This window comes from Microcebus murinus, chromosome 7 (assembly GCF_040939455.1).
Source record: "Microcebus murinus isolate Inina chromosome 7, M.murinus_Inina_mat1.0, whole genome shotgun sequence".
NCBI classification, from domain to species: Eukaryota; Metazoa; Chordata; class Mammalia; order Primates; family Cheirogaleidae; genus Microcebus; species Microcebus murinus.
Window position 1 is genome coordinate 18,858,592 of NC_134110.1, and position 24,329 is coordinate 18,882,920.

The window sequence follows — 24,329 nt, forward strand, 5'->3', positions numbered from 1 at the left end:
GTGGGTTTCTGTATTTTTTATGACAGGAAAATTTCTTTAAAAAGTCTTTTTATGTAGGAGACAGTAGGATGATTTCATTTATCTTTATTTCATATATATACATATATAGCAGAAATCCATTTTTGATGTGGAACAATTATATGACAACATTAACAGTCTAATTTTTAGATTTTGAAACCTAAATTATGAAAAACTATAGGAACACCATGGTGATGAACAATATTAATATATATTCAGAATTTAAGCAGTCATACAGTCTTAAAGGAGAAAGCCCTTTATAATGAGGTCCTTTGATAGTTTAAGTCTTAATTCCCACTGCTCAAAGTCCAAAACTAGCTTACTTTATACCAATTATAATATTATAACTCATTTATGAGTATGTCAGATTTTGGGGTCAGAATTTGTGTCAGAATTTATTAAGAATAAAAGGCTGCTTATTATATTTTACCAGGGATAGAAATATAATTCTTATTTATTTACTAAGACAGTTCTATATTAACTCCAACCTCTGCTTTGCCCAGAGGAGACCCCTTTCTGCCCCCTCTACTCCTTTTTGTATAGTCAAAGTGTTGGTGGTGGGTGGCCTTAAAGGTTCCTAGACAGTGGCCCCTCTGGACCTCCTGCATGGGGTCCTAGTACTATGGTTGAGTGTTTGAACTTTAGGTTGAAGCAAAACGCCTTATGTTCTCAGCCATGAGTGGTCTCTGTGGTTCTTGAACACATATATCCTTTAGGTTTTAGTTACATCTTTGCACAAACCATGACATAGAGATATAATTGTTTGTGTTTGCTATGGAGGACTATAGGACAATAAGAAAATATATATTGGATACTTTATTTTTATGCATTAACAAAACTTGTGGTCATCCTAAATTTTAAAGTGTGATGTTTGATATAATTGTGTACTTTTTTCCCGTTGTGTAATTTAAAATAAAACATTAAAACATAAAACAAACAAGAAAGACCTCATAAAAAACTTAAGACGTTTATGGCTCCTTCCCACTTCTCACATTTCATAATTTTATTTTCCTTCCTCCTGCCCCTCCCTTTCTTCATGTTTGCTTTCTCTTTAACTTCTCTTTCTTAATGTAGTTGCTTACTTCTTAAGCAACTTAATGGTGACTTAAACGCCCAAAGGCATTTCTTAGGCTATTTGGTGGCCCTCAGGAATAAAGAGATTGTATAATCTTGCCTGCTGATTAACCATTTATCTTGATTAGAGTATTGTCACTTTCATCTGCTCCTACTCCAACTAAAAAAACTAAGCCTACAAACATGTGCTAACAAAACACTACTGTTAGTGTATTAAATTTTAAATGAAGTCTAAATTTCCAATTTTTTTTTAAGGAAAACATTTTCAGAAACTGATGATGTTTAGGTGGCCAAGCTGGCACCCATTTGTGGTTCTGATCATTTAAAAAAGTCAAAGAAACAAAACAGGTCAGCATTCAGTCTCTGTGGATGTTTTCTCCTGCTTAATCGTTTTTTCTTCTGTTGTAATTCCAGATACAACCACCAAGTTGCTTGCGCTACTGGCATGTCCTGGTCTGTCTAATTTGCCCTGCATGGATTTGACACTCCTAGGACGGCCGTGTAAACTTTTTGACCTTAGAGATGGGAACCCCAAAGTTTGATCTGTTTTCACAGACAGCAAGTTTTCCTTTCCAGTTCTGTCAATAAAAGCTAGGGACAAACGAGGGATTTGAGGGACTGTTGCAGGAACCCGGTTTTCATCTTCCATGTCTGTAAACTCTTTGTGCTCGGCTTGCATTGCAGCTTCTGACACAACGTAAGGGATATCTGTGCTGCGAGAGCGTGTGATCTTTTGAACTTGGTAGTTCCACTCTGTCGTCCATTGCTGGTCCATGATGGAACTGTACTCTGCATTCCAGTTGTTAGCCTCCCTCACCAGCTTTCTTCCCTCGGAATATACAAAGCTTCTGGACTTCATTGTTTTACAGGCATTGAATGTTTCATCAGGGTAATAGCGAGTAATTTTGGTTTCTTCCAGTGGGTAGGAAATAGTGCCTTCTACGTTTGTTGTTTCCACTGTTAGCTGAGTGTTTTGAAAGTCTGATTTGTTCTGCCCATGCATCACATCCATCTGATTTAGACTTGGGGAGACAGTTTCTTCTCTTTTAGAGTCTGCCTGTTTTTCATCGTCTTCAGGGGAAATCCCGATATCGGGACCTAACTTTGGCTCTGAAGTGTTCTTTAAGTCGTCGACTGCAAGGTGACTGCCATCTGTTATTGCTGGTGAAAGGTGAAGGCTGTTCTGATGTTCTGGAACGAGATGCATTTTCACATCCTTCTCTTCCTTCACACGGAAGGAACAGGTTCTTTTCCTGAATCCTGTCCCTGGGGACATGGAGAGAGATGTATCCTCAAACAATAATTCTTCTCCATTAAAATGATATCGATACAAACTGTAGCCATCAGAACTGTTGATACTGCTTTGCCTCAGAAGGTAAGTTGCATCACATTCAGAAGAAGCTCGGGACCGTGTCTGTATCAGGTCAGACCTGTCGATTCCTGCAAGGTTTTCAAGAGCGTTCACCATTCGGCTAGATAATTCTTCTATTTGAGAAAGTCGAAGGTCAACAGTCTGTAGGGAAGTTTTCATGAAATTTTCTCTTTCATTGATTTCTTCGAGCCTCATTGACATATTTTCAACTCTGTTGAAGACAAAGGGATAAATCCATTAAACTGAGATTAACTGAATGTTAAAAAAGAGATAATGTCATTGCTATGTGATTTTTTTAGTCTTTTGAGACTATGGAAATTTGGGGGAATATTTACCAATTTCACATACCCCTAACATGACTACTAAAATTATCATGAGGAGCATCAGAAAATAATGGAAATAACAGTTAATACATATAGTGCTTACTATTAATATTTATCAAATTACCCAGGATTGTTCTAATTGCCTTCTGTATTCACTAACAAGTGCTTACTGAGGTTCTGTTCTAGGCTTATTTAATCCTCACAGCAGCCATATAAGGTAAGTCCAGCTATTATCATCCCCATTTTCCAAATGAGGAAATGAAGTCCTCGAGAGTGTAAGTAATTTGCCCGAAGGCGCACATCTCGTAAGCAGTGGAGCTAGGGTTTGGGCACACACCACCTAGCACTTGCTCCAGCCTGTGTCTCTCAGCTGGTCCATCACACAGCCTCTAATAATGGAAGATCCTACCAATTACTAATAATCTGTAGAGTTTAGACTATGGCTGTCAGTGATGAATGGTTATAACATAATAAACAAAGTAAAACCCTTATCTGAGGTTCAAGAAATTGAGATAATAAATTGTTAGCAATTAAGTTCAGATTATCAGATAGTTTACTTAAAGAACAACAGGTTATTTAATTGCCTAAAGAATACCAGTAACTTTAAATTGTTCTTTATATGTAATAATTAGTATTCCCTTAATGAGGTTTCACAAAAATAAGAGCATGGCAGATAAGAAATATTTGCTGTTAGATAATCTTTTTTAAAAATTCCTAGGAGATAAGCAATAGCCTATGAAACCGTAATGTTGCCGAGACTAAAATCTGCTGGTATCAGTCTTGTTTTATATTTCAATATGTACAGCATAAATTATTTTAATAGGTTCATAAAATGTAACTCCAAGAGGCAGCAAGGTGTGCCCAGGACTTAGGACTGCCTTCTAACAGTTGCATTTGTCCTGGGGATGGGTCTGGGAGTCATTGCTCCCAGTTGTGCAGTGTGTGGGTCTGTTCCTGCAGGTTCATACCTGTGTGAAGGCGAACACTTTGGTCTGATTTTGTTATGCTTTGATTTTCTCCCCCATTTCTTAAAAACGTGCAGACCCAGCCTGCATTGCAATCTGTTTCTATTAACAGTAGGTCTTCGCTACCCTCTCTACGGAGCCTTACAAATGCCCTCACGTGTGCAGCTCTCCTTTTCTCCATCCTCTTCACCATGGTCCGCCACCCCCTTTCTTGTCTTCTGGACAGTTTGCCTGCTGCTCTTTGCATGCTAAGTCCTGTGCTGTGCCCGACTCCATCTCCTAACCCCCGCCCCCACCCCATCCAGCTGCATTTTTGGTCACTGTGTCCCACATTCTCCCAGAATCATCTTTGCTAATGCCACTCTTCTTGTCGGCCACATTGACAGCTGCACTCCGATGTGTGTGCCTGTGGGGTTCCTTGCCTTCCATTCTTAACTCTTTTCTTGGGGAGAGAACTATTTATATGTCCCTTAGGAAACCACAGCATTTGAACAGGAAGGGCCTGGCTTCCTGGAAGTTTGCCACCAGCAACAACCAAATTCACCATGTCTGAGAAGTCCTGGCTTCCTTTTTTTTTTTTTTTTTTTTTTTTTAAGCCTCTCCATCATAGGCACTGTGGGTTCGAAGGGTTCTCTCTCCTCTTGCATTTTAGGGATCAGTAGAAGGACTTTTCACTATCGACTTTACAATATTCTCTGTTAAATATAATGGCTCCTTGCTCCCTTCAAATCTATTATTCCTGGTTGGGGCGGTGGCTAATGCCTGTAAAGCCAGCACTCTGGGAGGCCGAGGCAGGAGGATCACTTGAGCTCAGGAGTTCAAGACTACTAGCCTGAGCAAAAATGAGACCCCATCTTTACAGAAAATAGAAAAATTATCCAGGCATGGTGGTGGGCGCCTGTAGTCCCAGCTACTTGGGAGGCTGAGGTGGGAGGATCACTTGAGCCCAGAAGCTTGAGGCTGCAGTGAGCTATGATGACATCACCGCACTCTAGCCTGGGTGACAGAGCAAGAGCCTGTCTAAAAAAAAAAAATCTATTATCCCTGATGATTCCTTTTGAATTAAAAACCACATTGCCTCTGTAACTGTCAAACTTGAGATCCTCTAATAAACACTACTGTAAGAGATCCTGCAGCTGTGCAAACTTTTAAAAATAAATATACTGGTAAAATAGAGATAAGCATCTTTCCCCTCAAATCTTTTATAATTCTCTGTCTATATGTTTTCCTTTATTATCTAATTGAGATAACAGCATTGCCAGCCACTCATACATTAAAAAAAGAACCTCAAAGTCATCGGATTCTTTGGTTTCCCTTTTACTTATTCTCTCCCCTTGCCTCTCTCCCCTCCCCTCCCCACTGCACTGAATCAGTGACTAAGCTGGGCCACAAGGCTCCCATCTCTATCCCACTGCCTTCTTTGAAGCTGTGAAAGAAACAATGCTTACTGATGTGGTTTAAATTAATAAGAAGTGTCAGATGCTTGTTTTGAGCTTATAAACTGCTGCAGTGTAGAGACAGCAAATTTTGAACGGCTATGCCAAATCAAGGGAAGTTATATTGAGTTTTTTATAGATGTGTGTGGAAGGCGAAAGAAGAGAAATGAGTTTAAGTCCACTTATATCTGAAATGATTAACAGAAAGGACAAATGATGAACTCTTTCCTTTGCTAGCCATGTTTTGTGACTCCCCACAATTACTTAGAACATGTTTCACAAACCTTGACATCCACACAAAGAGTGATTTCCATTTCAGATGGGGAAAGACAGGCTATCTAGGAATCAGTTTGACAAGAGCCCCCATCTGTTTATACAGAATGGCAGGAAAACACAAGAGAAATCCATCATGTATGGTAGAGCTCATAGTGAGATATGATTGATCAGCAAACGAGTTATTTGTTTAGCTTTCTAAGCCTTAACTCAGCTTTCCTTTCAGCACAGAGTGAAATATTTTTCAGCTAATCACAGAATACAAGGGCATTTTCTTGGCCTTCCCTTTAATTAAAGTTGATTCTTTCTTAACGATATATTTTGAATATGGATGTACCACAATACCTGTTGAAGGACATTTGGGTTGTTTCCATTTTTTTTGGCAAGTATGAAAAGAGCTGCTATAAACATTCATGTTCTAGTTTTGTGTGAACATAAAATTTCAGTTCTCTAGGGTAAATATCTAGGAGTTAAATACCTGGAATTACTGGTTGATAGGGTAAATGTATGTTTAACTTTGTGAGAAACTGCCAAACCGTTTTTCAGAATGGCTGTACCATTTTGTATTCCCACCAGTAATGTATATGAATTCCAGTTGCTCAGCATCCTTCTCAGCTATTGGTATTGCCAGTATTTTTTTTTTTTTTTTACTTTTGGCCATCGTAATAGGTGCGTAGATGTATCTCATCCTGGTTTTAATTTGCATTTTACGAATTTAGCTAATGATATTGAGCATCTTTTTATGTGCTTATTTGACAATCTTCTGTCCTCTCTAGTGTGTCTAATCTTTAGCCCACTTTTTTGTTGGGCTATTCTTATTATTGAGCATTCAGAGTTCTTCACATATTTTGTATACAAATCTTTTGTCAGATATGTGATTGGCATGATTGTGCTTTTGGTGTCATGTTTAAGAATTCGTTGTTGATTCCCAGGTCATGAAGATTTTCTCTTATGTTTTATGCTAAAAGTTTAATTTTTTATTTTATATTTAGATCTATGATCCATTTCAGTTAATTTTTATATGTCTTGAGATCCATTTTTTTGCATAAAAATGTCCAACTATTCTAACACCATTAGTTGAAAAGACTGTTCATTCTTCATTGAATTACTTTTATACCTTTTGGGGAAAAATCAATTGGCCCTATTTGAGTAGATCTACTTCTGGACTCTACTCTGTTCTTCTTACATATGTGTTAGACCCTTCACCAATATCACACTGTTTTCATTACTCTAGCTTTACAGTACCAGGGGGCCCCAACCTATGGTGAGTTGCATAATTATTTCATTATATATTACAATGTAATAATAATAGAAATAAAGTGCACAATAAATAGAATGCACTTGAGTCATCCCAAAACCATCCTCCCACCTCCCTGATCTGTGGAAAAATTGTCTTCCTGTGGAAAAACTGTCTTCAGCAACTGAAGACAGTTCCTGATGCCAAAAAGGTTGGGGACCACTGTAAACTGGATAGTGTGAATTCTCTAATGTTATTTTTCGTTTTCAAAATTGTTTTAGATAGTCTAGTTCCTGTGCCTTTCCATTTACCGTTTAAAATCAGTTGACCTATATCTACCAAATATCCTGCTGGGATTTTTGAGGCCACATTTTTTTAAATTGATAATTCAGTGTCTGCATACATACAGTATCACACAAATTATAAGTGGATCAACAATTATATTAATGATTCAAACTCACGAGCTTTTATATAAAACTACTGCTCTAGGTTTTGATGCATTTTGTGCAAAGTACTTTAGTAAATAAAACAAACATAAAGGAACTCAACTACTTGAATTCATGAGAATCAGCTTACAGAAAAAGCATGTATGTCATCTCATAGAATACTTAATATGTCAAACTCAGGAAAATCATTAACTAAGTGACATAAGGAATGCTTTGAAAGAAAAGTTGTTGATAAAAATGGTAGGTTAAAATATTTTTTAAACAATTTAGTAGTTGTGAACAATCGTGATAACAATTAGAAAAAAAAAGTTAGCAATTGGACTTAGGAACCAGAGAGTATATGCATATTGGGAATTTTAAGAAAAGACCCCTATGTTCTCCTTCACAATTAGAACTACATTCCAATAGAGGAATTCTGGGTTGTTACAATGTCTTCTCTGCTAGTATAAACCATGGCTTTAAAATTTAAGAAACAAGATAGCATAATAGTTCACATAAAAGGGTTTTAAAATAAGATTCACTCAAAATAAAGTGAAATCCCACCAAATTACAAAGAAATTCTATCAAAATGTTGACCAAAGAAGTCAGATCACCATTTCCCTTCACTGATTGGCTCATGTGTCACCTACAAGGAAGGAGTAAGAGGAGTAGAGCCCCGCTCTGTCCCAGCTTGCAGCATGAAGGTGGACAAAAGGACTTTGGTCTTCCCGGGGTTTTGCCTCCTCATATGCAGAATTGAGTGGGGTGGGCTATATGGCTTTTAAGAGATCTTTCAACTAAAAGGATCAAAGTCAGCTTGAGATCACATCTTTGAGCAAACATTTAAGGTGGCAAAAGAAATGGATTAAAAAACCAGTGGATGAAGTATTTCTTATCTTTTGGTACCATCACTCAGAACTATCCTGCATTATAGTTCAAAGAAATCTTTCCCTGGTACTGTTAAAGGGTACACAAATGAGGCATCTGGAAATGAAATTTTTGATGAAAGAGTAAAAAGGCTATGCCAGATTTGGATGGAAAATAATGCATCCCCATGTTGCTACCAGCAGTCAGGATTTCCTGCCTCTGAATTTTCAGAGTCACCAATCTGGTGTGTGTATGGGGGGTGGGGGGGAAATGCAGAGGGAGATACACATTCAAGCCATTCACTAAAGATCCAATCCTTTTCCTGAATGGATTAATAGCTGCCCAGCAAAGCAACTTTAATGAAACTGGTTCTAACAGAAAGAATGCAAGAGAGTTAAGTACAGGGCAGGATTTTTTTCTTTTTTTTTTTTTTTTTTTTCTTTTCTTTTTTTTTTTTTTTACTTGGCCTGTGTCAGGGTAGGGATTTTTTTCTTTATAGAAAAGAAAACTGATCCAAAGAGAGAGATTTTCTGTCCCCTACAGAGAATACAAATGTCACTTCTTCTGGAATCTAACACTGGCTTCATTTTCAAAATGCATTACATTATTTTCATCACAAGGCAGCCACACATTAAGCATGTGACAGTCACATGATTTCTTCAGTAAACCCTAAGGCTTCTGCTAGCATTCCTGGAGCGTATAGCCAGAGGAGTCCTGAGGTCTCAAATATTAAAGCTTTCCCCACAGCCACAAGTTCCTTTGATGTTTGGGTTATTGAACACAAACTCACTGGGTAATTTGTCTTTGACATAGTCCATTTCTGTCCCTAAAAGCATGAGCTGTGCTTTCTTTTCAATGAACACTCGAAGTCCATCTTGAACAACTTTGTCAGAATGCCCTTCTGTCTTCGTGTATATTCTGGAGTATAAGAAAGGCCATTACCGCTCCTGGTTCATGCTTACATGGTCAGGCTTATCTTTAAGAAATTGTTTTATCTTGTTTACTGCTAAGGGTGTCAGGGTGAGGGCAGCATGGTTGGACTGCAGCTTCCTCTTGCTCACGGCACAGACAATGACCTGAATGAACTAAGGAAGCTGACATTTTTGTTGTCCTGGTGCCCTTGTGCTCAGGCTGGAGCTCACAAACCTCAGTCTCTCCCCATGGACAGGACAGGTGCCTTTTTGCTGGGATTTTGGTTGGTATTGCATTAAATCTATAGCTTAATTTGGGGAGAATTGATGTCTGTACTATATTGAGTCTTCCAATACATGAATATGGTATGTATTCCCATTTATTTAAGTCATCTTTGATTTCTTTCATCAGCATTTTGTAGTTTTTTACATATAGAGCCTATACATGTTTTATTAGATTTATACCTAAGTATTTAATTTTTGTTGGAGTTCTCATAGAATGGTATTGTTTAAAAAATTTCAATGTCCAGTTATGCATTGCTAGTATATAGACATAAGATTGATTTTTATTTGTTGATGTCATCCTCTGTAGCCTTGCTAAATTCACTTATTACTTCCATGAGGTTTTTGTCTGTTCCATTTTGTTTTTTGAAGATTTTATGTGATTTTTTTACTTACATAATTATATCATCTATAAATATAAAGGGGTTTTATTTCTTCCTTTCCAAGACATATGTCTTATTTTTTTCTTGCATTATTGCACTGGCTAAGGCTTCCAGCACATTGTTGAATAGCAGTGGTGAGAGTGGCCTTCCTTCCCTGTTCCCAATCTTAGGGAGAAAGCATTTAGTCTTTTGCCATGTTAGCTGTTGGTTTTTTGTAAATGCCATTCATCAGATTGAGGAAATTCCCTTCTGTTCCTAATTTGCTGAGAAGGGTTTTTTAATTTTTTGATTTTTATTATCATGAATGGGTGTTGAATTTTGTCAAATGTGTTTTCTGCACCAATTAATATGATCATATGGGAAACACTATAATCTCCATTGGTAACCCTATTCTATGATATGGACATTGAACCTTTCTCCTATTATGTAAAGTGCAATGTAAATGCAGCTTTAAGTCTTCCCTCCCAATTCCAGCAGCCCTAACCTCCTCCTACAAAGACTTCTGTCCTTTATATATGTTGTGAGCCCTTCACAACTCACCCCCTCCTCCCTTCCTGTCTCGTCCTTTTCTTCATCCCCACATTTGCTCAAGCACCCTTCGCAAGCACGCTGTCATCATCAAAATGAAAAAGTAAAATTCTCTCAGGACTTGAGAACCCCAAATGCCAAGGCATTTATTTGATGACCCCAGTTTGAGAACACCCATTCTAGAACTTGCAGCTACCTCTAATGTTTGTGGAAGAATCTGATACATGAAAGCTGCCTTGGTGATGTCAAGGGACCTCAGCCATTGTTTGTGAAAGTATGTTCCTATCCTGGCTTTAGGTATTATTTATTGGATTGACATGGCTGTGTTGTTTATTATAGGGCTTTCAAAATAATATTCATTTAACAATATATGCCAATACTCTCTTTCAAATATTTCAAATCGTGTGGTCAAATCATTTATAACTATTTTTCTAATATGACAAGTATTTGACTCAAAGAGACTATTCCTTTGGACAATGGATATTTTTGTGATGCAAAGTGTACTTTGCTACAGAAGGGGACACTGATTTTTGATCAGATCTACTTCTCTTCCTTTCCCTCCAATTGAAGTTCATGGCTTCTGTAACTACTTCTGTGTTTGGATTTACTTGTAGGTCATATAAGTAGCTTCACTAGGTTTTTATTGTACACATTATGGTAGCATTGACTTCACAGCAAAAATTCTCCCATTTAAGAGTACTTTTGAAAAGGGCACTAAACTCCTTTTCTAACCACTGAATACATGATTTGCCGACTGGTAGGCCTGAAGAACAATTCCTGAGGGCTGTCCTTCACCATTCTTTTGTATCAAAGGAAACTATAAACAAATGATATCTTATGAGCTGTCTGGGCTCAAATTAATCATTCTCCTGACTTTCAGTAGAATTTTAAACTGCACTTGCTTTATGACAATATTTACCCTGCCTTTAACTGCCTCATGTGTGCTACCGTTACAGTCACTGAGGAGCCCAGAACCTAATTTGCTTAATTAGTCTTGAATCATAATAGCTGTGTTCCCTGCCCCCCACCATATCTCTCTCTGTTTGATTCAGAGATTAGTATTGATTGGACTTTGGGCTTTTCTGTTAAAAGGATATACCTTAATGCTCTAACCAGCCTCAAAATCTGGAGCATATAGTTAGAAGATAGATAGATGTGTATACACGCACACATTTGTTTTTTAAATTAAGAAAGTGAAAGATATGCTTTCGCTGCTCAAAACCCCCAAAACCCAGAAAGAAAAACTAAGTGAAAGATAATGGTAGCAGATTAACAACTGACGTTACATATCATGACTCTTTTTGTCTGTTTAGTTTGTTTTCGAGAAAAAACAAAGGCTATTTCTGATTCACATATTGTCACCTTCAGCATTTGCTTTGAGCTGTGCCCTCATTCACATTATGGAGGAAGGTACTCCACCAGCTTCTCTGTAAAGCTGGTCAGTGATTTACAAAACAGTAATAATAATAGTCGTAATGTGATAGTGTTGTGAGAATTAAATGTAATCGTGTAAATGAAAGTGCTCTGTGAGCTGTAACTACTACACAAGTGTCAAAGAACATGACTGTCTGAAATAAGGTATCATTGAAAATCTTCTCTATGTCTTGGCATCTATTACTAGAGATATTTGATTTTGAATGTGATGCCATTAGATCTTAAAAGAGTTTAACAATAGTACATTTTTTGTTAAGGAATTGTAGATAATGTTTTCCATTTCATACAAAGAATAAGTACAACAATATATAAATTCATGAAACTTTTGTAGTAGCTGTCAAGAGAATACTTATGTATTAATACCGGTGGCATAATTTTATCAGACTTTGCACTGATTCTTGCAAATTAAATGTAAAGTCCAGGCCAGGCACGGTGGCTCAAGCCTATAATCCTAACATTCTGGGAGGCTGAGGCCGGAGGATGGCTTGAGGTCAGGAGTTCTAGACCAGCCTGAGCAACAGTGAGTCCCTGTCTCTACCAAAAATAGCAAAAATTAGCTGGGTGTGGTGGTATGCACTTGTAGTCCCAGCTACTTGGAAGGCTGAGTCAGGAGGATTGTTTGAGCCCAGAAGTTTGAGGTTGCAGTGAGCTATGATGACACCACTGCACTTTGCCAGGGGCCACAGAGCAAGACCCTATCTAAAAAAAAAAAAAAGTACAGTCCAGAGTCATGTTCTCATGGTGAGTCCCTGTGTGTGTCTCTCTTAAGAACAGGACTGACACATTTGGAGTTCTATAGTAAGCCAGTTATTAAAACTTGTTTTATGTACAGTCATCATCATCTTTTCATGGGAAATAATCACCCTCCACCTGCAAGGCATAAATTATATGGGAGCATTTCCTTAATGATAGAGTTAAATGTTAACATAAAAAAAATGTGAAGTTAATGGAGCTAGGTCTAGTTCATACTTGAAGAAACCGTGTTTCAAGATCCCCTGGTATTCTATGCTTGAGTTCTGAGACTATTCCTACCCTGTAGTTTTATTCCAGATCTACAGATCATAAAGTTGTCTAATCCACACTAAATTTAAATCCAGCTGTTTAAATTTCCATCTACTTCCTCAAACAGGGCTGCCTTTTGAATTTAGTAATTATAGAGCAAATATCCAAAATAGAAAATTGGTGTGTTTACTTACAGAGTTTGTTATATGTGACACACTAAACGAAGGCTAATAATAAAAGAACAAGACTCAAGTCTTAAATCTTCTGGCTTTCTCATTCTTTGTAACAAACAGTATACTGAATAGTTACTAAAAGAATATTAAGCTTTCTGGGATTCTAGCTCTATGCTAGAATTTAGGTACACTCACATGGCTATACCTCAGACCACCCAGGATTCTAGAATTCAAGTCATTTAAATCATTAACCTTTTCTGGCTACGTTCCATTTTCTATTCAGGCCAGATTCTGTCCTTGGCCACTAAGTGAAGCCCTTAATAATAGGTTCTGTCTTCCTTACTTTGAACACAGTAGGGCTAATCCATAGCCCTTCCTTATGGCTACCAGGACTCCAGGGCTGGACTAGGATAAATGGTGCCTGGCGGCGATGTGACGTGTATGTTGCCATTTGCAAACACTAGCATCTTTGTGGTACCCCCACTGACTGGTTCTTGGGGGCACAGACCCCCCCTACAGTGTCTGTGCCCCGTGTATGGTTTAGTTTCTGCATCCTTGCCTGTGGGCTGTAGAGTGTCATTGATGAAAGTCATGGGAGCCACATTGACATGGCCCAGTACAAAGTCATGTCATCTAATTTCAGGTGGGTCTTCATTGTTCCTGCCAAGCTACCTTGTAGTTGTCTCCTGTCCTGGTACTTCTCCCCTAAAAAAGGACTCACTTGACTTGAATCCTCCCTACTGTCTTCAAAATGTTCTCATCCCACTAGCCCTCTTGGCTCCCAGATACTGTCCCTTCAAGCAGGAACAATGCCAACACCAACACTTGTCATTTTTCTCTATAATTATGGGTGGGCAATCCTTTGCATCTTGAGTCTGCTCCTAGTAGGAAAAGCAATGTTTTGAACCCAGAGGGAGCATAGTTGATTTCCTTATTGGTGTTATAGGAGGGAACTCATTGGGGATAGGAGAGAAATTTGTATTCAAATCAGAAAACAAATTTTTAAGTCATTCATTCATTCAAAAATCTCACTCCTGCTGTGTGGAGATATGCAGACACTGGGAATATTATGGCGGACAAAACCCAGACATGGCTCTGCCTTCATGGAGCTTAGGGTCTGAGGGTCCTGACCTAGTCTATGGTGAAAGGTGGCCAGGGAAGTTTTCCATAATGAATTGGCATTTGAGCAGATCCAAAGGATGAACAGGGAAGGAGGGTGAGGTGCACCAGGCGGAGGGAGCAGCATGTGCAAAGCCCTTGTAGCAGGAAGGAAGTGGTGCTTTGAGGAAATGGAAGAAGGCCAAGAAATGGAGTATGAAGTCTGGGAGAGAGGATGGCCCAGGACAAGGCTGGACTTTGAAGGTCTGAGAGTGGCGGAGGCCACTGAGGGGCTTTTAAGGAGAGCTGGTGGGGCAAGAGTGCAGGACCCCGTTAGAGTCAACAGAGTGCAGCATGGACGGGAAGACCAGAAACGAACATGGAGAGCTCAGCGTGGGGCAGCTGCAAGAATGGAGGGGTTGTACTTGTTGACTGGTGGAGACAGAAAGAAGTGGGCGGGCCAGGATTCCTTCACAAGGGGGAGTAAACAGAACTTGATCTTTAGTGAAGAGGAGAGAGGTTCCACAGTGATTTGCCGGTTTCAGTTTGTTGGAGTGAGCTGAGTTGTGGGCTGCACGGAAGCACTAAGAGCGCCCTGCATGGAGGAGCATGACTAGTGTGTCAACCTCCAGTGTGCACACATTTGTAAGACTGAGTCACAAGAGTTGCTGGCTCAGATCTGGAAAGTTACCCAGACCACAGGGAGGCAAGGAAGGGACCAATGCCCTCCTACTCAGACCCTACAGTCTGAATGGTGCTGGGGAAGGGCAGGGAAGTCATCAGATGGCAAATGGTGATGCAGAAAATAAAACTAATTCAATATATAAAGAAGATTGAAGAAATAGCAGAAATGTCTGAGTACCCAAACGTTTGATTTTAAAAGTAATCACAGGTGCTCCCAGTTAGGTACAAATAACTACTGTTCTTTCCATCCTCCCACCTATCCCTTGCTCCTCAGCAGGCCTGGTTATGGGGGAAGGAAAGCACCCTTCTCCCCAAACGTCCTTCTCTTTCTGCCTTGGGCATTCACCTGTGAGTCAGCCTAGCCTGGGCCAATAAAGGGAAACAGAGGGGCAGGAATGTGCTCCCATCATTCTTGGGATATTAGCCAAGAGAAACAGGAAGCAGCATGTTTTTACTGCCCTGCACACTTTCATTCCTATTACGTGTGCACAAAGCCCCCAGAGAAAAATGCAATTTGGTACTGACCTGATAACCACATTCTTGGAGCCTTGGTCCAAGAATGGCAAAAATCCAAAGAATGCTGGGGAAGGGAGAGGGAAACCAAACACAATTTCCATTGTACATGACGGGCTATGATTAAATTCAAGTTAATGTCTAACTATAATAAAAAGTGGAAATTTTAGATTATCTACATAGGGTACTTTATCTCTCTCATGAAGAAACGATTTTTATGTCTTGAAAGTGTTGCAGTTACTGTTAAAATGTCAAGAAGTATTTCAAAGTTTTATTAAAAATGTACTTTAGTAAGGACAAAAGGTAGTGCAGGTGATCCTTGAGTTTGGCTGGTTGGATTTGGTTGGATTACAAGGTGACTGGGTCTAGGAGGGGAGAGAGGCCAGGGACCTGCAGCTACCAGGGGTGTCTCTTCTCCTGTGGGCTGGGGCAGGGTCACTGGCCTGGAGATTCACAGGCGTATCTGTGAATTCTGTTGTCATTGTGCGGGCCCTTAACTGGGAATTGTTGGCTGAAATATCTTTTTGAAGTTCTACATTGTTTTTATGTTTCTCAATGTACACATGGACCTGTATCAAGAAATTTGAGTTCCAAGGACTCAAGGGTGGAATGACGGTTAGAATCCCTGCAGTCATGCCTCCTTCTCTGTGATCATCCTTCTACCGCATTGTTAGTTATACCCTTTGGAACCACGTATTACATCAATCATCAAGATCTTTAAAAAGTTTAAATACTTTTGGTAAATGATAGAGGTTCTCAAAAATTATATGATAAAAAATGCAGATAGTGAAGGTTTATTGCTCCTGTGTACCCTTTGCCGGTTACTTTTTCCCATCTTAAGGTATAGCAATACTATAAGGTTTGGAAAATGTCACCCTTACTGTCCCTCTGGGACCCGCCTTCATTTATGCACTCCTGTGTTCATTCATTCTGCATTTTTTAAGCATTGCCATGTGGATTATGCTGATTTTGTTGGGTACTGAGGGTGTGAAAACAACTGAAAGACAGATTCTGCCCTAGTTTAGAGGCTTCCACCCTCCTGGGGGACAGAAACACCCCATTCCCTGCCCTCCCCTCCCTGTTCCCTCTCTGCGGGAGCCCCCAGGAGGGAGCCTTTCCCTCTGCCCTGCTCTGGGCAATCCCTAAGGGAAGACCATGCTTGGCAAAGGGGGCTTCACGTACAAAAGCAGGAAGAAAGGTGACTCTCTGCAGCTTCCATTAATGCAGGACACTGTGGGCAAGAACTGTCCAGTGTTTTGGGGAGCTGGAGTATTTGCAATGAATGCTGTCATTCACTTCAATATACAATATATGATCATCTCCTAGGAACTTTCTCACTATTTGAGGGGCAAACGCATTAAAACCCGAAGTTTAAACAAACACAAGAACTCAGAGTGAACGTTTAAATGCGCTTTGGCATCCCCGGTAGAGTGACGGGCTGGGCGCACCTCTCGCTCGTGACGCGGATGCGCTCGTCGCTGGACGACTGCTGCTCGTCCTCCTTCTCTCTGAAGTGCTCCTGCACGCACTGCTCCTCGAACTCGTGCAGCCTCTTCAGCTCCTCGTCGCTAAGGAACAGCTCTGTGCAAAGGGAGAAGTGTTGTCCGCGTGAAAACCAAGCGAGATCCGTGGAGAATCGATTTAGTTGTGTCACTGCGAATTTCACAGCCTGACTCTAATTAAACTCCCTTCTCCACCACCCGTGGGCGGTTCTCTGACTACTCCAATCGGTTATTATCCAAAGAGAAGTTATCATAAGCAGCGGTGGCCTTTCTGCTGGAGCCAAACAGCCCGGTTTTTAACACAAAAACCAAAATTACATCTACTGGGAAATTGAAGCCAATTCGTGTATTCTGGAAAAACCTCTTGCATGTATTTTATTAATAGAGTCAAGCATATATAGCATGATTTTCTCAGCCTCTTCAGATGTAAAAATTAAAACATTTTGAAAGAAACATTGAGTTTATATAGAAACTTATATCTAAGAGTTATTTTTGAAAATTCTTTTAACTTCTGATCCCCATGAATTGGCTTTCAGTAATATTATTTACTAATAAATTATCAAAAGTGGAATAAAATGGACACAAAATGAGAAGCATTCCGAAAAGAACAGTTGGTCTAAAGTGTTGTGTTTTTCACACATGTAAGTAGTTTAGAGTGAGATTTCTATGATGATGTCCAACGGGAACATGATTTTGAAATTAGCCCAAGATAGAAACGAAGAGTCCCGCACATACTCAGTCCACGATCCCGCTCCTCTTGGTCTCCTTCTCTTTTTTTCCTACAGCGACCACTGAGGCGCATCATGATTATATAGATGTGGCTTAGAATGATCATCGGTGGGGGCAGGACTGGCCTGTCGTGGAATGTCATAATCAGCTGATAGCGCTGGAACTTCCACACCTGGTTGGATATTGACTTGACTTCAAAGAAGGTATTGCTTTAAAAAGAAGACATTGTTACAGTTAGTTACGTCACCTTTTAGTGTGATTTCCTAGAACCATCAGAGTTATTCACATTTAAAAGAAAATACACAACAAAATGGCCTGTTAGTGCCAGTTGGTATTGATTGCCCGCTCACCCAAGCTTTTGGTTTATCTATCGGTGTGGATTATCTATGCTCAAGGACATTGCACTCGTAAATAATTAAGTATATTAACTTGCTGTCTACTGCTTTCTTGAAAGACCACTACTGGAGTCTACTGATTCATATACTCAGGAAATTAAATTTCCTACATTTAAAGGTACAAGCCATTCAACTAAGCATTTTGAAGTGTTTAAACAACAAGATGACTTTTTTTTGGTAACTGGATTAATTATTGAACTTATTTGATTGAAGACGAATCGGTTTGGATGTGGGGTAGGTACAATCTTTGTTTTATTTTAACTTCCAACAGGAGGCAGTAAGCAAATGGTTGCTTCATCTACCAATATTGGGAACTTTGGAAAGCCAGTTACCATACCTGAACTGAGTTTTCTCATCTTGAGCCAGGAGTTTGAACCAGCTTCTCTCCAATGCCCTGTTCAGTTCTAAGATTTTATATTTCTGTGAAGGATTTTTCTCTCATACTTTTCATCTTAGAAGCTAAAATAATTTTTTCCAACATTTATTAAGCATGATCAACATACTCGACAATCATGTCAAATGGGCAAGTTTTATAAGAAATGTGATTTAATAATTTAAGCCACATTTTTCCTAGGCCATTTGATCTTCTATTATGTAAATGATAACAAAAAATATTTTATATAATATCACAAAAATTGTTTAACAGCTTATGAAATTTCTATTGCCTTCTGGGCCTCTGCTAATGAATGAAAAGCACGACTTGATCAAATCTTCTTGACGCCAGGAGATTTTCATCTAAGAAAATATTTTCATTAGATTAAAATGTACACTGATGTGTTGAAATACTAACCAAGATTCAATTTAAATGTATTTAAGTGTCAACACTTGATTTATGACTACATTACGACTGATTAAAGTTGAACAAAAAGACTGCAAAAATGCTATCTATTTAAAAGCCCTTGTGAACTGCTCTGGAAATATATGGTCTCAAGGGAGATTTCCAAGATTAAACCGAAAATCTGTAAAGCAATAAATAATAAGCACACGGTCCTCAGCCATGAGACGTACTTGAACACAGCAATCAGCAGGTTCACCAGGAGGATGTTGGCGACCAGTAGGTAGCAGGCCATGAGGGCGGGCGTGAGCCAGGCGCCCGGGATACAGGGAGGGAGCCGCTTGCCCTCCTCGTCATACAGGTTTTCACCACATGGAGCTGAAAGAAAAGTGTGTGGTTTTCTGCTTGCTTTTTAATGTAATGAAAAGAATAAACATCTGTTACATACGTTATCAAATGACCTATTTCTTTTTTAATATGATTTTTTTCTTATTTCTTTTTTTTTTTTTTTTTTGAGAAGAGTTTCGCTTTGTGCCCAGGCTAGAATGAGTGCCATGGCGTCAGCCTAGCTCACAGCAACCTCAAACTCCTGGGCTCAAACAATCCTCCTGCCTCAGCCTCCCAAGTAGCTGGGACTACAGGCATGTGCCACCATGCCCGGCTAATTTTTTCTATATATATTAGTTGGCCAATTAATTTCCTTCTGTTTTTAGTAGAGATGGGGTCTCGCTCAGGCTGGTTTCAAACTCCTGACCTTGAGCAATCTGCCCGCCTTGGTCACCCAGAAAGCTAGGATTATAGGCGTGAGCCACCGCGCCCAGCCTCTTCTTATTTCTTAAGCAGTGAATTTCCATGTGCAAAATATCAACTCATACAAAGAAGGTAAGAGACTCCTATCTGCCCTCAAAGATAGTCATTCTTAGTTCATCCTATTTGTAAACATTTTTTTCCATTTCTTTATTGAATTTTTCATACACAGTTCTTGATTTTTAAGCAGACAAGTCAATCTTAATGTTTTCTTTCCTTGTTGTTAATATCTGTATGAAAGTTATTGTGTCTTCCAATTATTTAACATTAGCTTACGTTTGTCTTCTGGTTGCTTTCATGGTTTCATTTGTACATTAAATTTGAAAATAATTTCGTTATGTGGTATGGGAAAGGGCTCCCCTCTACTTGCAAAACTGGTTAATCAACTGCTATGATGCTATGTTTGAAAAATAATCTTTTCTCTCTCTACTTATTTAAAATACTGCTTTTTATCATAGAGGACCTAATCCCCACCCCCAAAGAAAAGATAGGATAATCCCAACCGTGAATTTATGCTGTGCTTACTTTTTACTTACAATTTAACAAGCATTGGCAACCAGAAAACAAGAGAAATATTTGGAAACAATATAAGACTATTAGTAATCAGCTGAGGAAAAGGTAATTAATAAACACATTTCATGGAACAGAATCAGCAATTCCATGTAAACTTACGATTAATTTCCATGGCATAGACTATGCATTGATTGGAGAGCAGGATTATTATTTTTTTGGTTTTGATGGGAAGAGAGGAAAGAAAATAAAATGACAGTTGAGAGAAAAGTAAAACAAATGCTGTAACAATATAAGAAAGTTTTGCTGTGAAGAAATGCAAAGATTTCAAGCTTGGATCTTACAGAGTCATGCTTAGAAACAGTGATCTATTTAGAAGAATTGTATGCATTATTAATTCTAGAAAATATATTCCACAAATATTTATTTTCCCATATGTCATAAGCAATGGTAGAAGCTCACTAGTTAAAAATACTGTGAAAAAGACATGTTACTGGCAGATGATCATTGTTACTAACAGGTTAACCAATCAAGCATCCCCTCTATTCCAAAACAAACACCTCACAAACACACATAGAGACAAAATTATTATGTTATAGTCAGATCAAGAATTGAAAATGTACATTTAATGGTGTTACTGAAAATAGCATAGCCACAAGTTCACTTCTTCATCTTCTCTCATTACTGAAATTAATTAAAAATAACCAATAATAAAAATATTATAGCTTATGTCTGCAGTCCAAGAACTTTTAACATGTATGCATGTTTACCTAAACTAATATGCTTTTTGAAACCAAATTAAAAAAAATTTTTTGAGACAGATTTTTGCTCTGTTGCCTGAGCTAGAGTGCAGTGGTGTTATCATAGCTCACTGCAACCCTAAACTCCTAGGCTTATGGGATCCTCCTCAGCTTCCCAAGTGACTAGGACTATAGGTATATGCCGCCACACCTGGATAATTTTTCTATTTTTTGTAGAGATGGGGGGGTCTCATTTTTGCTCAGGCTGTTCTCCAACTCCTGAATTCAAGGGATCCTCCTGCCTTAGCCTTTCAGAGTGCTAAGATTACAGGTGTGAGCTACTCACTGTGCCTGGCCAAATTTTTATGTTCTGGTTTACCAAGCTACAAACACATTCAATAGTTGATGTTGTGATAGTTGTAATAATGATATGCTCAGAATCATTTCATAAAAGCTATTATAGAAAGAAGGTACTGTGTGAGCTTGTTTTAGTCTAACCTAGAGGCAGAAGACTGACAACTCTGTGTTTCATATGAGGGGAGGGATGTTCAAAACCTCTATTCCCAAATAACAGAACTCTGGAAGCAGGAGACGTGCTATTCTACCTGATGCTTTGTGATAAAGTTCAACATGTAAATGAAAATTTTGGTACTGACATCAAAATGGGACTGAAGCACCTTGTTCACTGGTGGAGCATTAATCAACTTGGGGAAATAGGTACAAGAAAATTTGAGCTGCACTTCCCTACAACACAGCCCAGCCTGCTGAGGAGCTGAGTCCTACCTTCCCTAGTAATCCGTGCAGGACTGTAATCATTTCCTCTGCCAATGTCCATATTATTGTTGACAATAAAAAATAGCACTCCACTAGTGAAGAGGGGTTGGGTAGCTGTGTAGAAAATGGGCTTTGATGGCTAGAAGAAGAAGAGGGCGTGAGGTACCAGGTACCCTGCCATGCTGGCTAGTTCATTCTACTGGAATAACACTACCAGCTTTATCCTGGGGTGGAAAGCTACCCGGGTTAAGGAAGAACTAGGATATTGGCATTGGAACTACATTCATATGATAGGATGTCTACTGGGCCAGCTCAAGGGAAGTGAGACTCTTTCAGAAGTCTAGGGAAGGATTTTTAGAATAAAAGAAATGACTGATGTCTGAAAATCTGCATCCCATGATCTATACTTATTTAATAATGACATAATTTGATGTCTGTGGCAGAATGAAAAATATTTTGTTTCCAAATTAATCCATGATCTTCCATTAATTTGGAGCTGATCATCTGCCTCAGAAGCAGGGAAGAGAATCTTACTATGAATTCTATTCTTACGGTCTATCTGGTCTGCAAACACCTCTCCGTAGATCATCCAGTAGGGCATGTAGAAGATGTTTCGGGCCAGTTTCCAGGAAGGCTTCTCCTCTGGGTGCAAAATGGCTTGACGGGCTACTCCGAAACTCATGAGCACGACCAGCATGATGACCACAAAATACAGCATGTCGATCATCTGAGTGGGGAGAACGTGTGTCTCTTACTGCCTTGCCTCGTGGGCCAAGTTCATCCTGGTTCATTACATTGCTCTTTTTGAGGACTTCACAGGTGCTTCATTGGGATGGAGAAAGCCCCTTTCCTTTCTTTCCATCCATGGGCTGCTAGTCTTTTCTACTTCATGCAATGCCTTATGGCTAGAAAGTCTTTTTCTAGAACATTGCTATCTTTATCTGCTCTCAGTCCTTCTTCTCTATTTTGCCCATAAACACATGTTCCTCTAGTAACTACAACTGCCAATGGAGAAAGGGAAGAATGATGAGAAAAGATGGGACTTTGTAAGGGAAACTAAGGAATAAGAGGAGGTAAAAGGACAATGAATTGAGAGTATACACCAGTATTTATTCATTCATTATATGAATGCTGAGTGGTTTCTCTGGTGATTTCTCTGGTTACTGTGGATTCTAATCTGGTACCATTCCTAATTTTGAACATCCCTGAAGATGAGGGTCATGGCTGGAATTAACTAAACTGTAATACCCATTGGCTCAAAGCCACTTGCCCTATAAAGAGTTATTCCTAAACTTAGGAGGCTTCCTTTCTTCTGGGGCTAGTCCTAAGAAGGGCTGTTTTAGGTAATGTAAGCATTACCTGCTATTTCACTGTTAGTTGCATTTTCTTTTTTTCTTTTTCTTTTTCTTTTTTTTTTTTTTTTTTTGAGACAGAGTCTCGCTGTGTTGCCCAGGCCAGAGTGTTGTGGCATCAGCCTAGCTCACAGCAACCTCAAACTTCTGGGTTCAAGCAATCCTCCTGCCTTAGCCTCCCAAGTAGCTGGGACTACAGGCATGCGATACCATGCCTGGCTAATTTTTTTCTATTTTTAGTTGTTTGGCTAATTTCTTTCTATTTATAGGAGAGATGGGGTCTCACTCTTGCTCAGGCTGGTCTCAAACTCCTAAGCTCAAGCAATCCTCCCGCCTCAGCCTCCCAGAGTGCTAGGATTACAGGTGTGAGCCACCGCGTCCAGCCATGTTAGTTACATTTTCTATAGCCTGTTCTGGAGTACATATCATGATGGATTTGTCTTGGCCCAATTATATGAACTGCCTGTGTCCATGCCAGGCTGGAGCACATGAACTGAAGACTGTATGGAGTACAGATAGGGAAATGGCCATGGGCCCCCTTTTTCTCCAGCTTCTACCACATGCTGGAGGTTATCAATCAGGTTTTGGCCACATAAAAATTCTGAAGTGCACGTAACCTCATAGAACATCAAATCCAGGTCCCTGTACTAAAGAATGCTGAAAATGTATTTCCAGCCATCAAGATGTAGAGTATATATTTTGAGGTATCTATTTTGCTCCTGAATTTCTATTGCATCAAAACTTGATGTTTTCTTATGTGTTGGGAAGGCCAAGAAAGCTCTTATAAAAGAGGAGGATATTTTCTTTTATCTTACTGTCGATATATACTCATTAATGATAAATCAGAAGGAATAAAAAGTGAAAGTAATTGTCATCCTACAGTTTAAATATGGTATTAAAGAAAGTATGGAAGGAAGAAAATAGTATGTATTGAATGCCTAATATATATTGAGATATATACACACACAGTGTATGTATATATAGTATGTGTGTATACACAGTAGGCCCTCAACTCATGTTTTTCTATTGGATTTTATTAAGTTATCAACATGTAGGAGAACTATGCATCTTAAAGCAAAGAACATATTCTGTAAAAAACCAACTACTAAGGAAAGACCAAAAGAAATCTAAGGAAGCTACACACAAGGCCTGGTCTAATGTCCTAACCATAACCAAAGTATCTGTGGTTGGTCATGGGGTGTAATTACTAACCATCTTTCCAATCATCATCACATAGGGCCCCAGATACTTGTTTACACCAAAGATGTCCAGGACACGGATGTACCAGAAGATAATATCCACACAGTAGATCACTCGGCCATAGCCCATATATGGCTGGTTCTGTAGGCGAAGGATTGCTCCGATCATGAACGTGGAAATGGCCACGAGATCTGTGATGTTCCAATACTCCTGAAGCCAGACTTTTATTTTCTGGCTGAGTTTTCCTGGTTCTGACATGAGGATCTGAAAACAAACCCCAAAGAACAATAAACTGAGAATGCTGTATTGGAAGGCTTGTCTTCTTAGAATCTTGCAATGATAAGACTGGTGGAACATTCCAGGGCATCTGGTGCCTTTCCTGCTGAAGACCTCTAAACACTAATCTTCTCTGGCAGAGAGTGATATCTAGAAAGGGAAATTCCATGGAATCCTCCCTATTCTTAGACGCAGGGTTTCATAAACGCTCAGGAAATGCCTTCTAAATTATGTCCTTCTGGCTGTAATTAAAGCAGCTGACTTTTGATTT

At 39.2% G+C, this 24,329-nt stretch overlaps 1 protein-coding gene and 1 pseudogene across 1 annotated transcript in view; both read right to left on the reverse strand.

Annotated features, from left to right (window-relative positions):
* Positions 1–1,426: 1,426 nt before the first annotated feature.
* The window catches only part of TRPM1 (transient receptor potential cation channel subfamily M member 1), a 68,334-nt gene continuing 45,431 nt past the window's right edge, over positions 1,427–24,329 (reverse strand). Inside the window, exons 21-27 of the mRNA XM_012764616.3 lie at positions 23,795–24,046; positions 21,783–21,957; positions 19,879–19,899; positions 18,633–18,777; positions 17,236–17,438; positions 16,447–16,579; positions 1,427–2,675 (exon numbers count right to left, since the gene is read on the reverse strand). Coding sequence (XP_012620070.2) covers positions 1,442–2,675; positions 16,447–16,579; positions 17,236–17,438; positions 18,633–18,777; positions 19,879–19,899; positions 21,783–21,957; positions 23,795–24,046 — 2,163 coding nt within the window. The 3' untranslated portion in view covers positions 1,427–1,441. The remainder of the gene's footprint in view (positions 2,676–16,446; positions 16,580–17,235; positions 17,439–18,632; positions 18,778–19,878; positions 19,900–21,782; positions 21,958–23,794; positions 24,047–24,329) is intronic.
* On the reverse strand, positions 8,713–9,316 carry LOC105871306 (iron-sulfur cluster assembly 1 homolog, mitochondrial pseudogene; annotated as a pseudogene).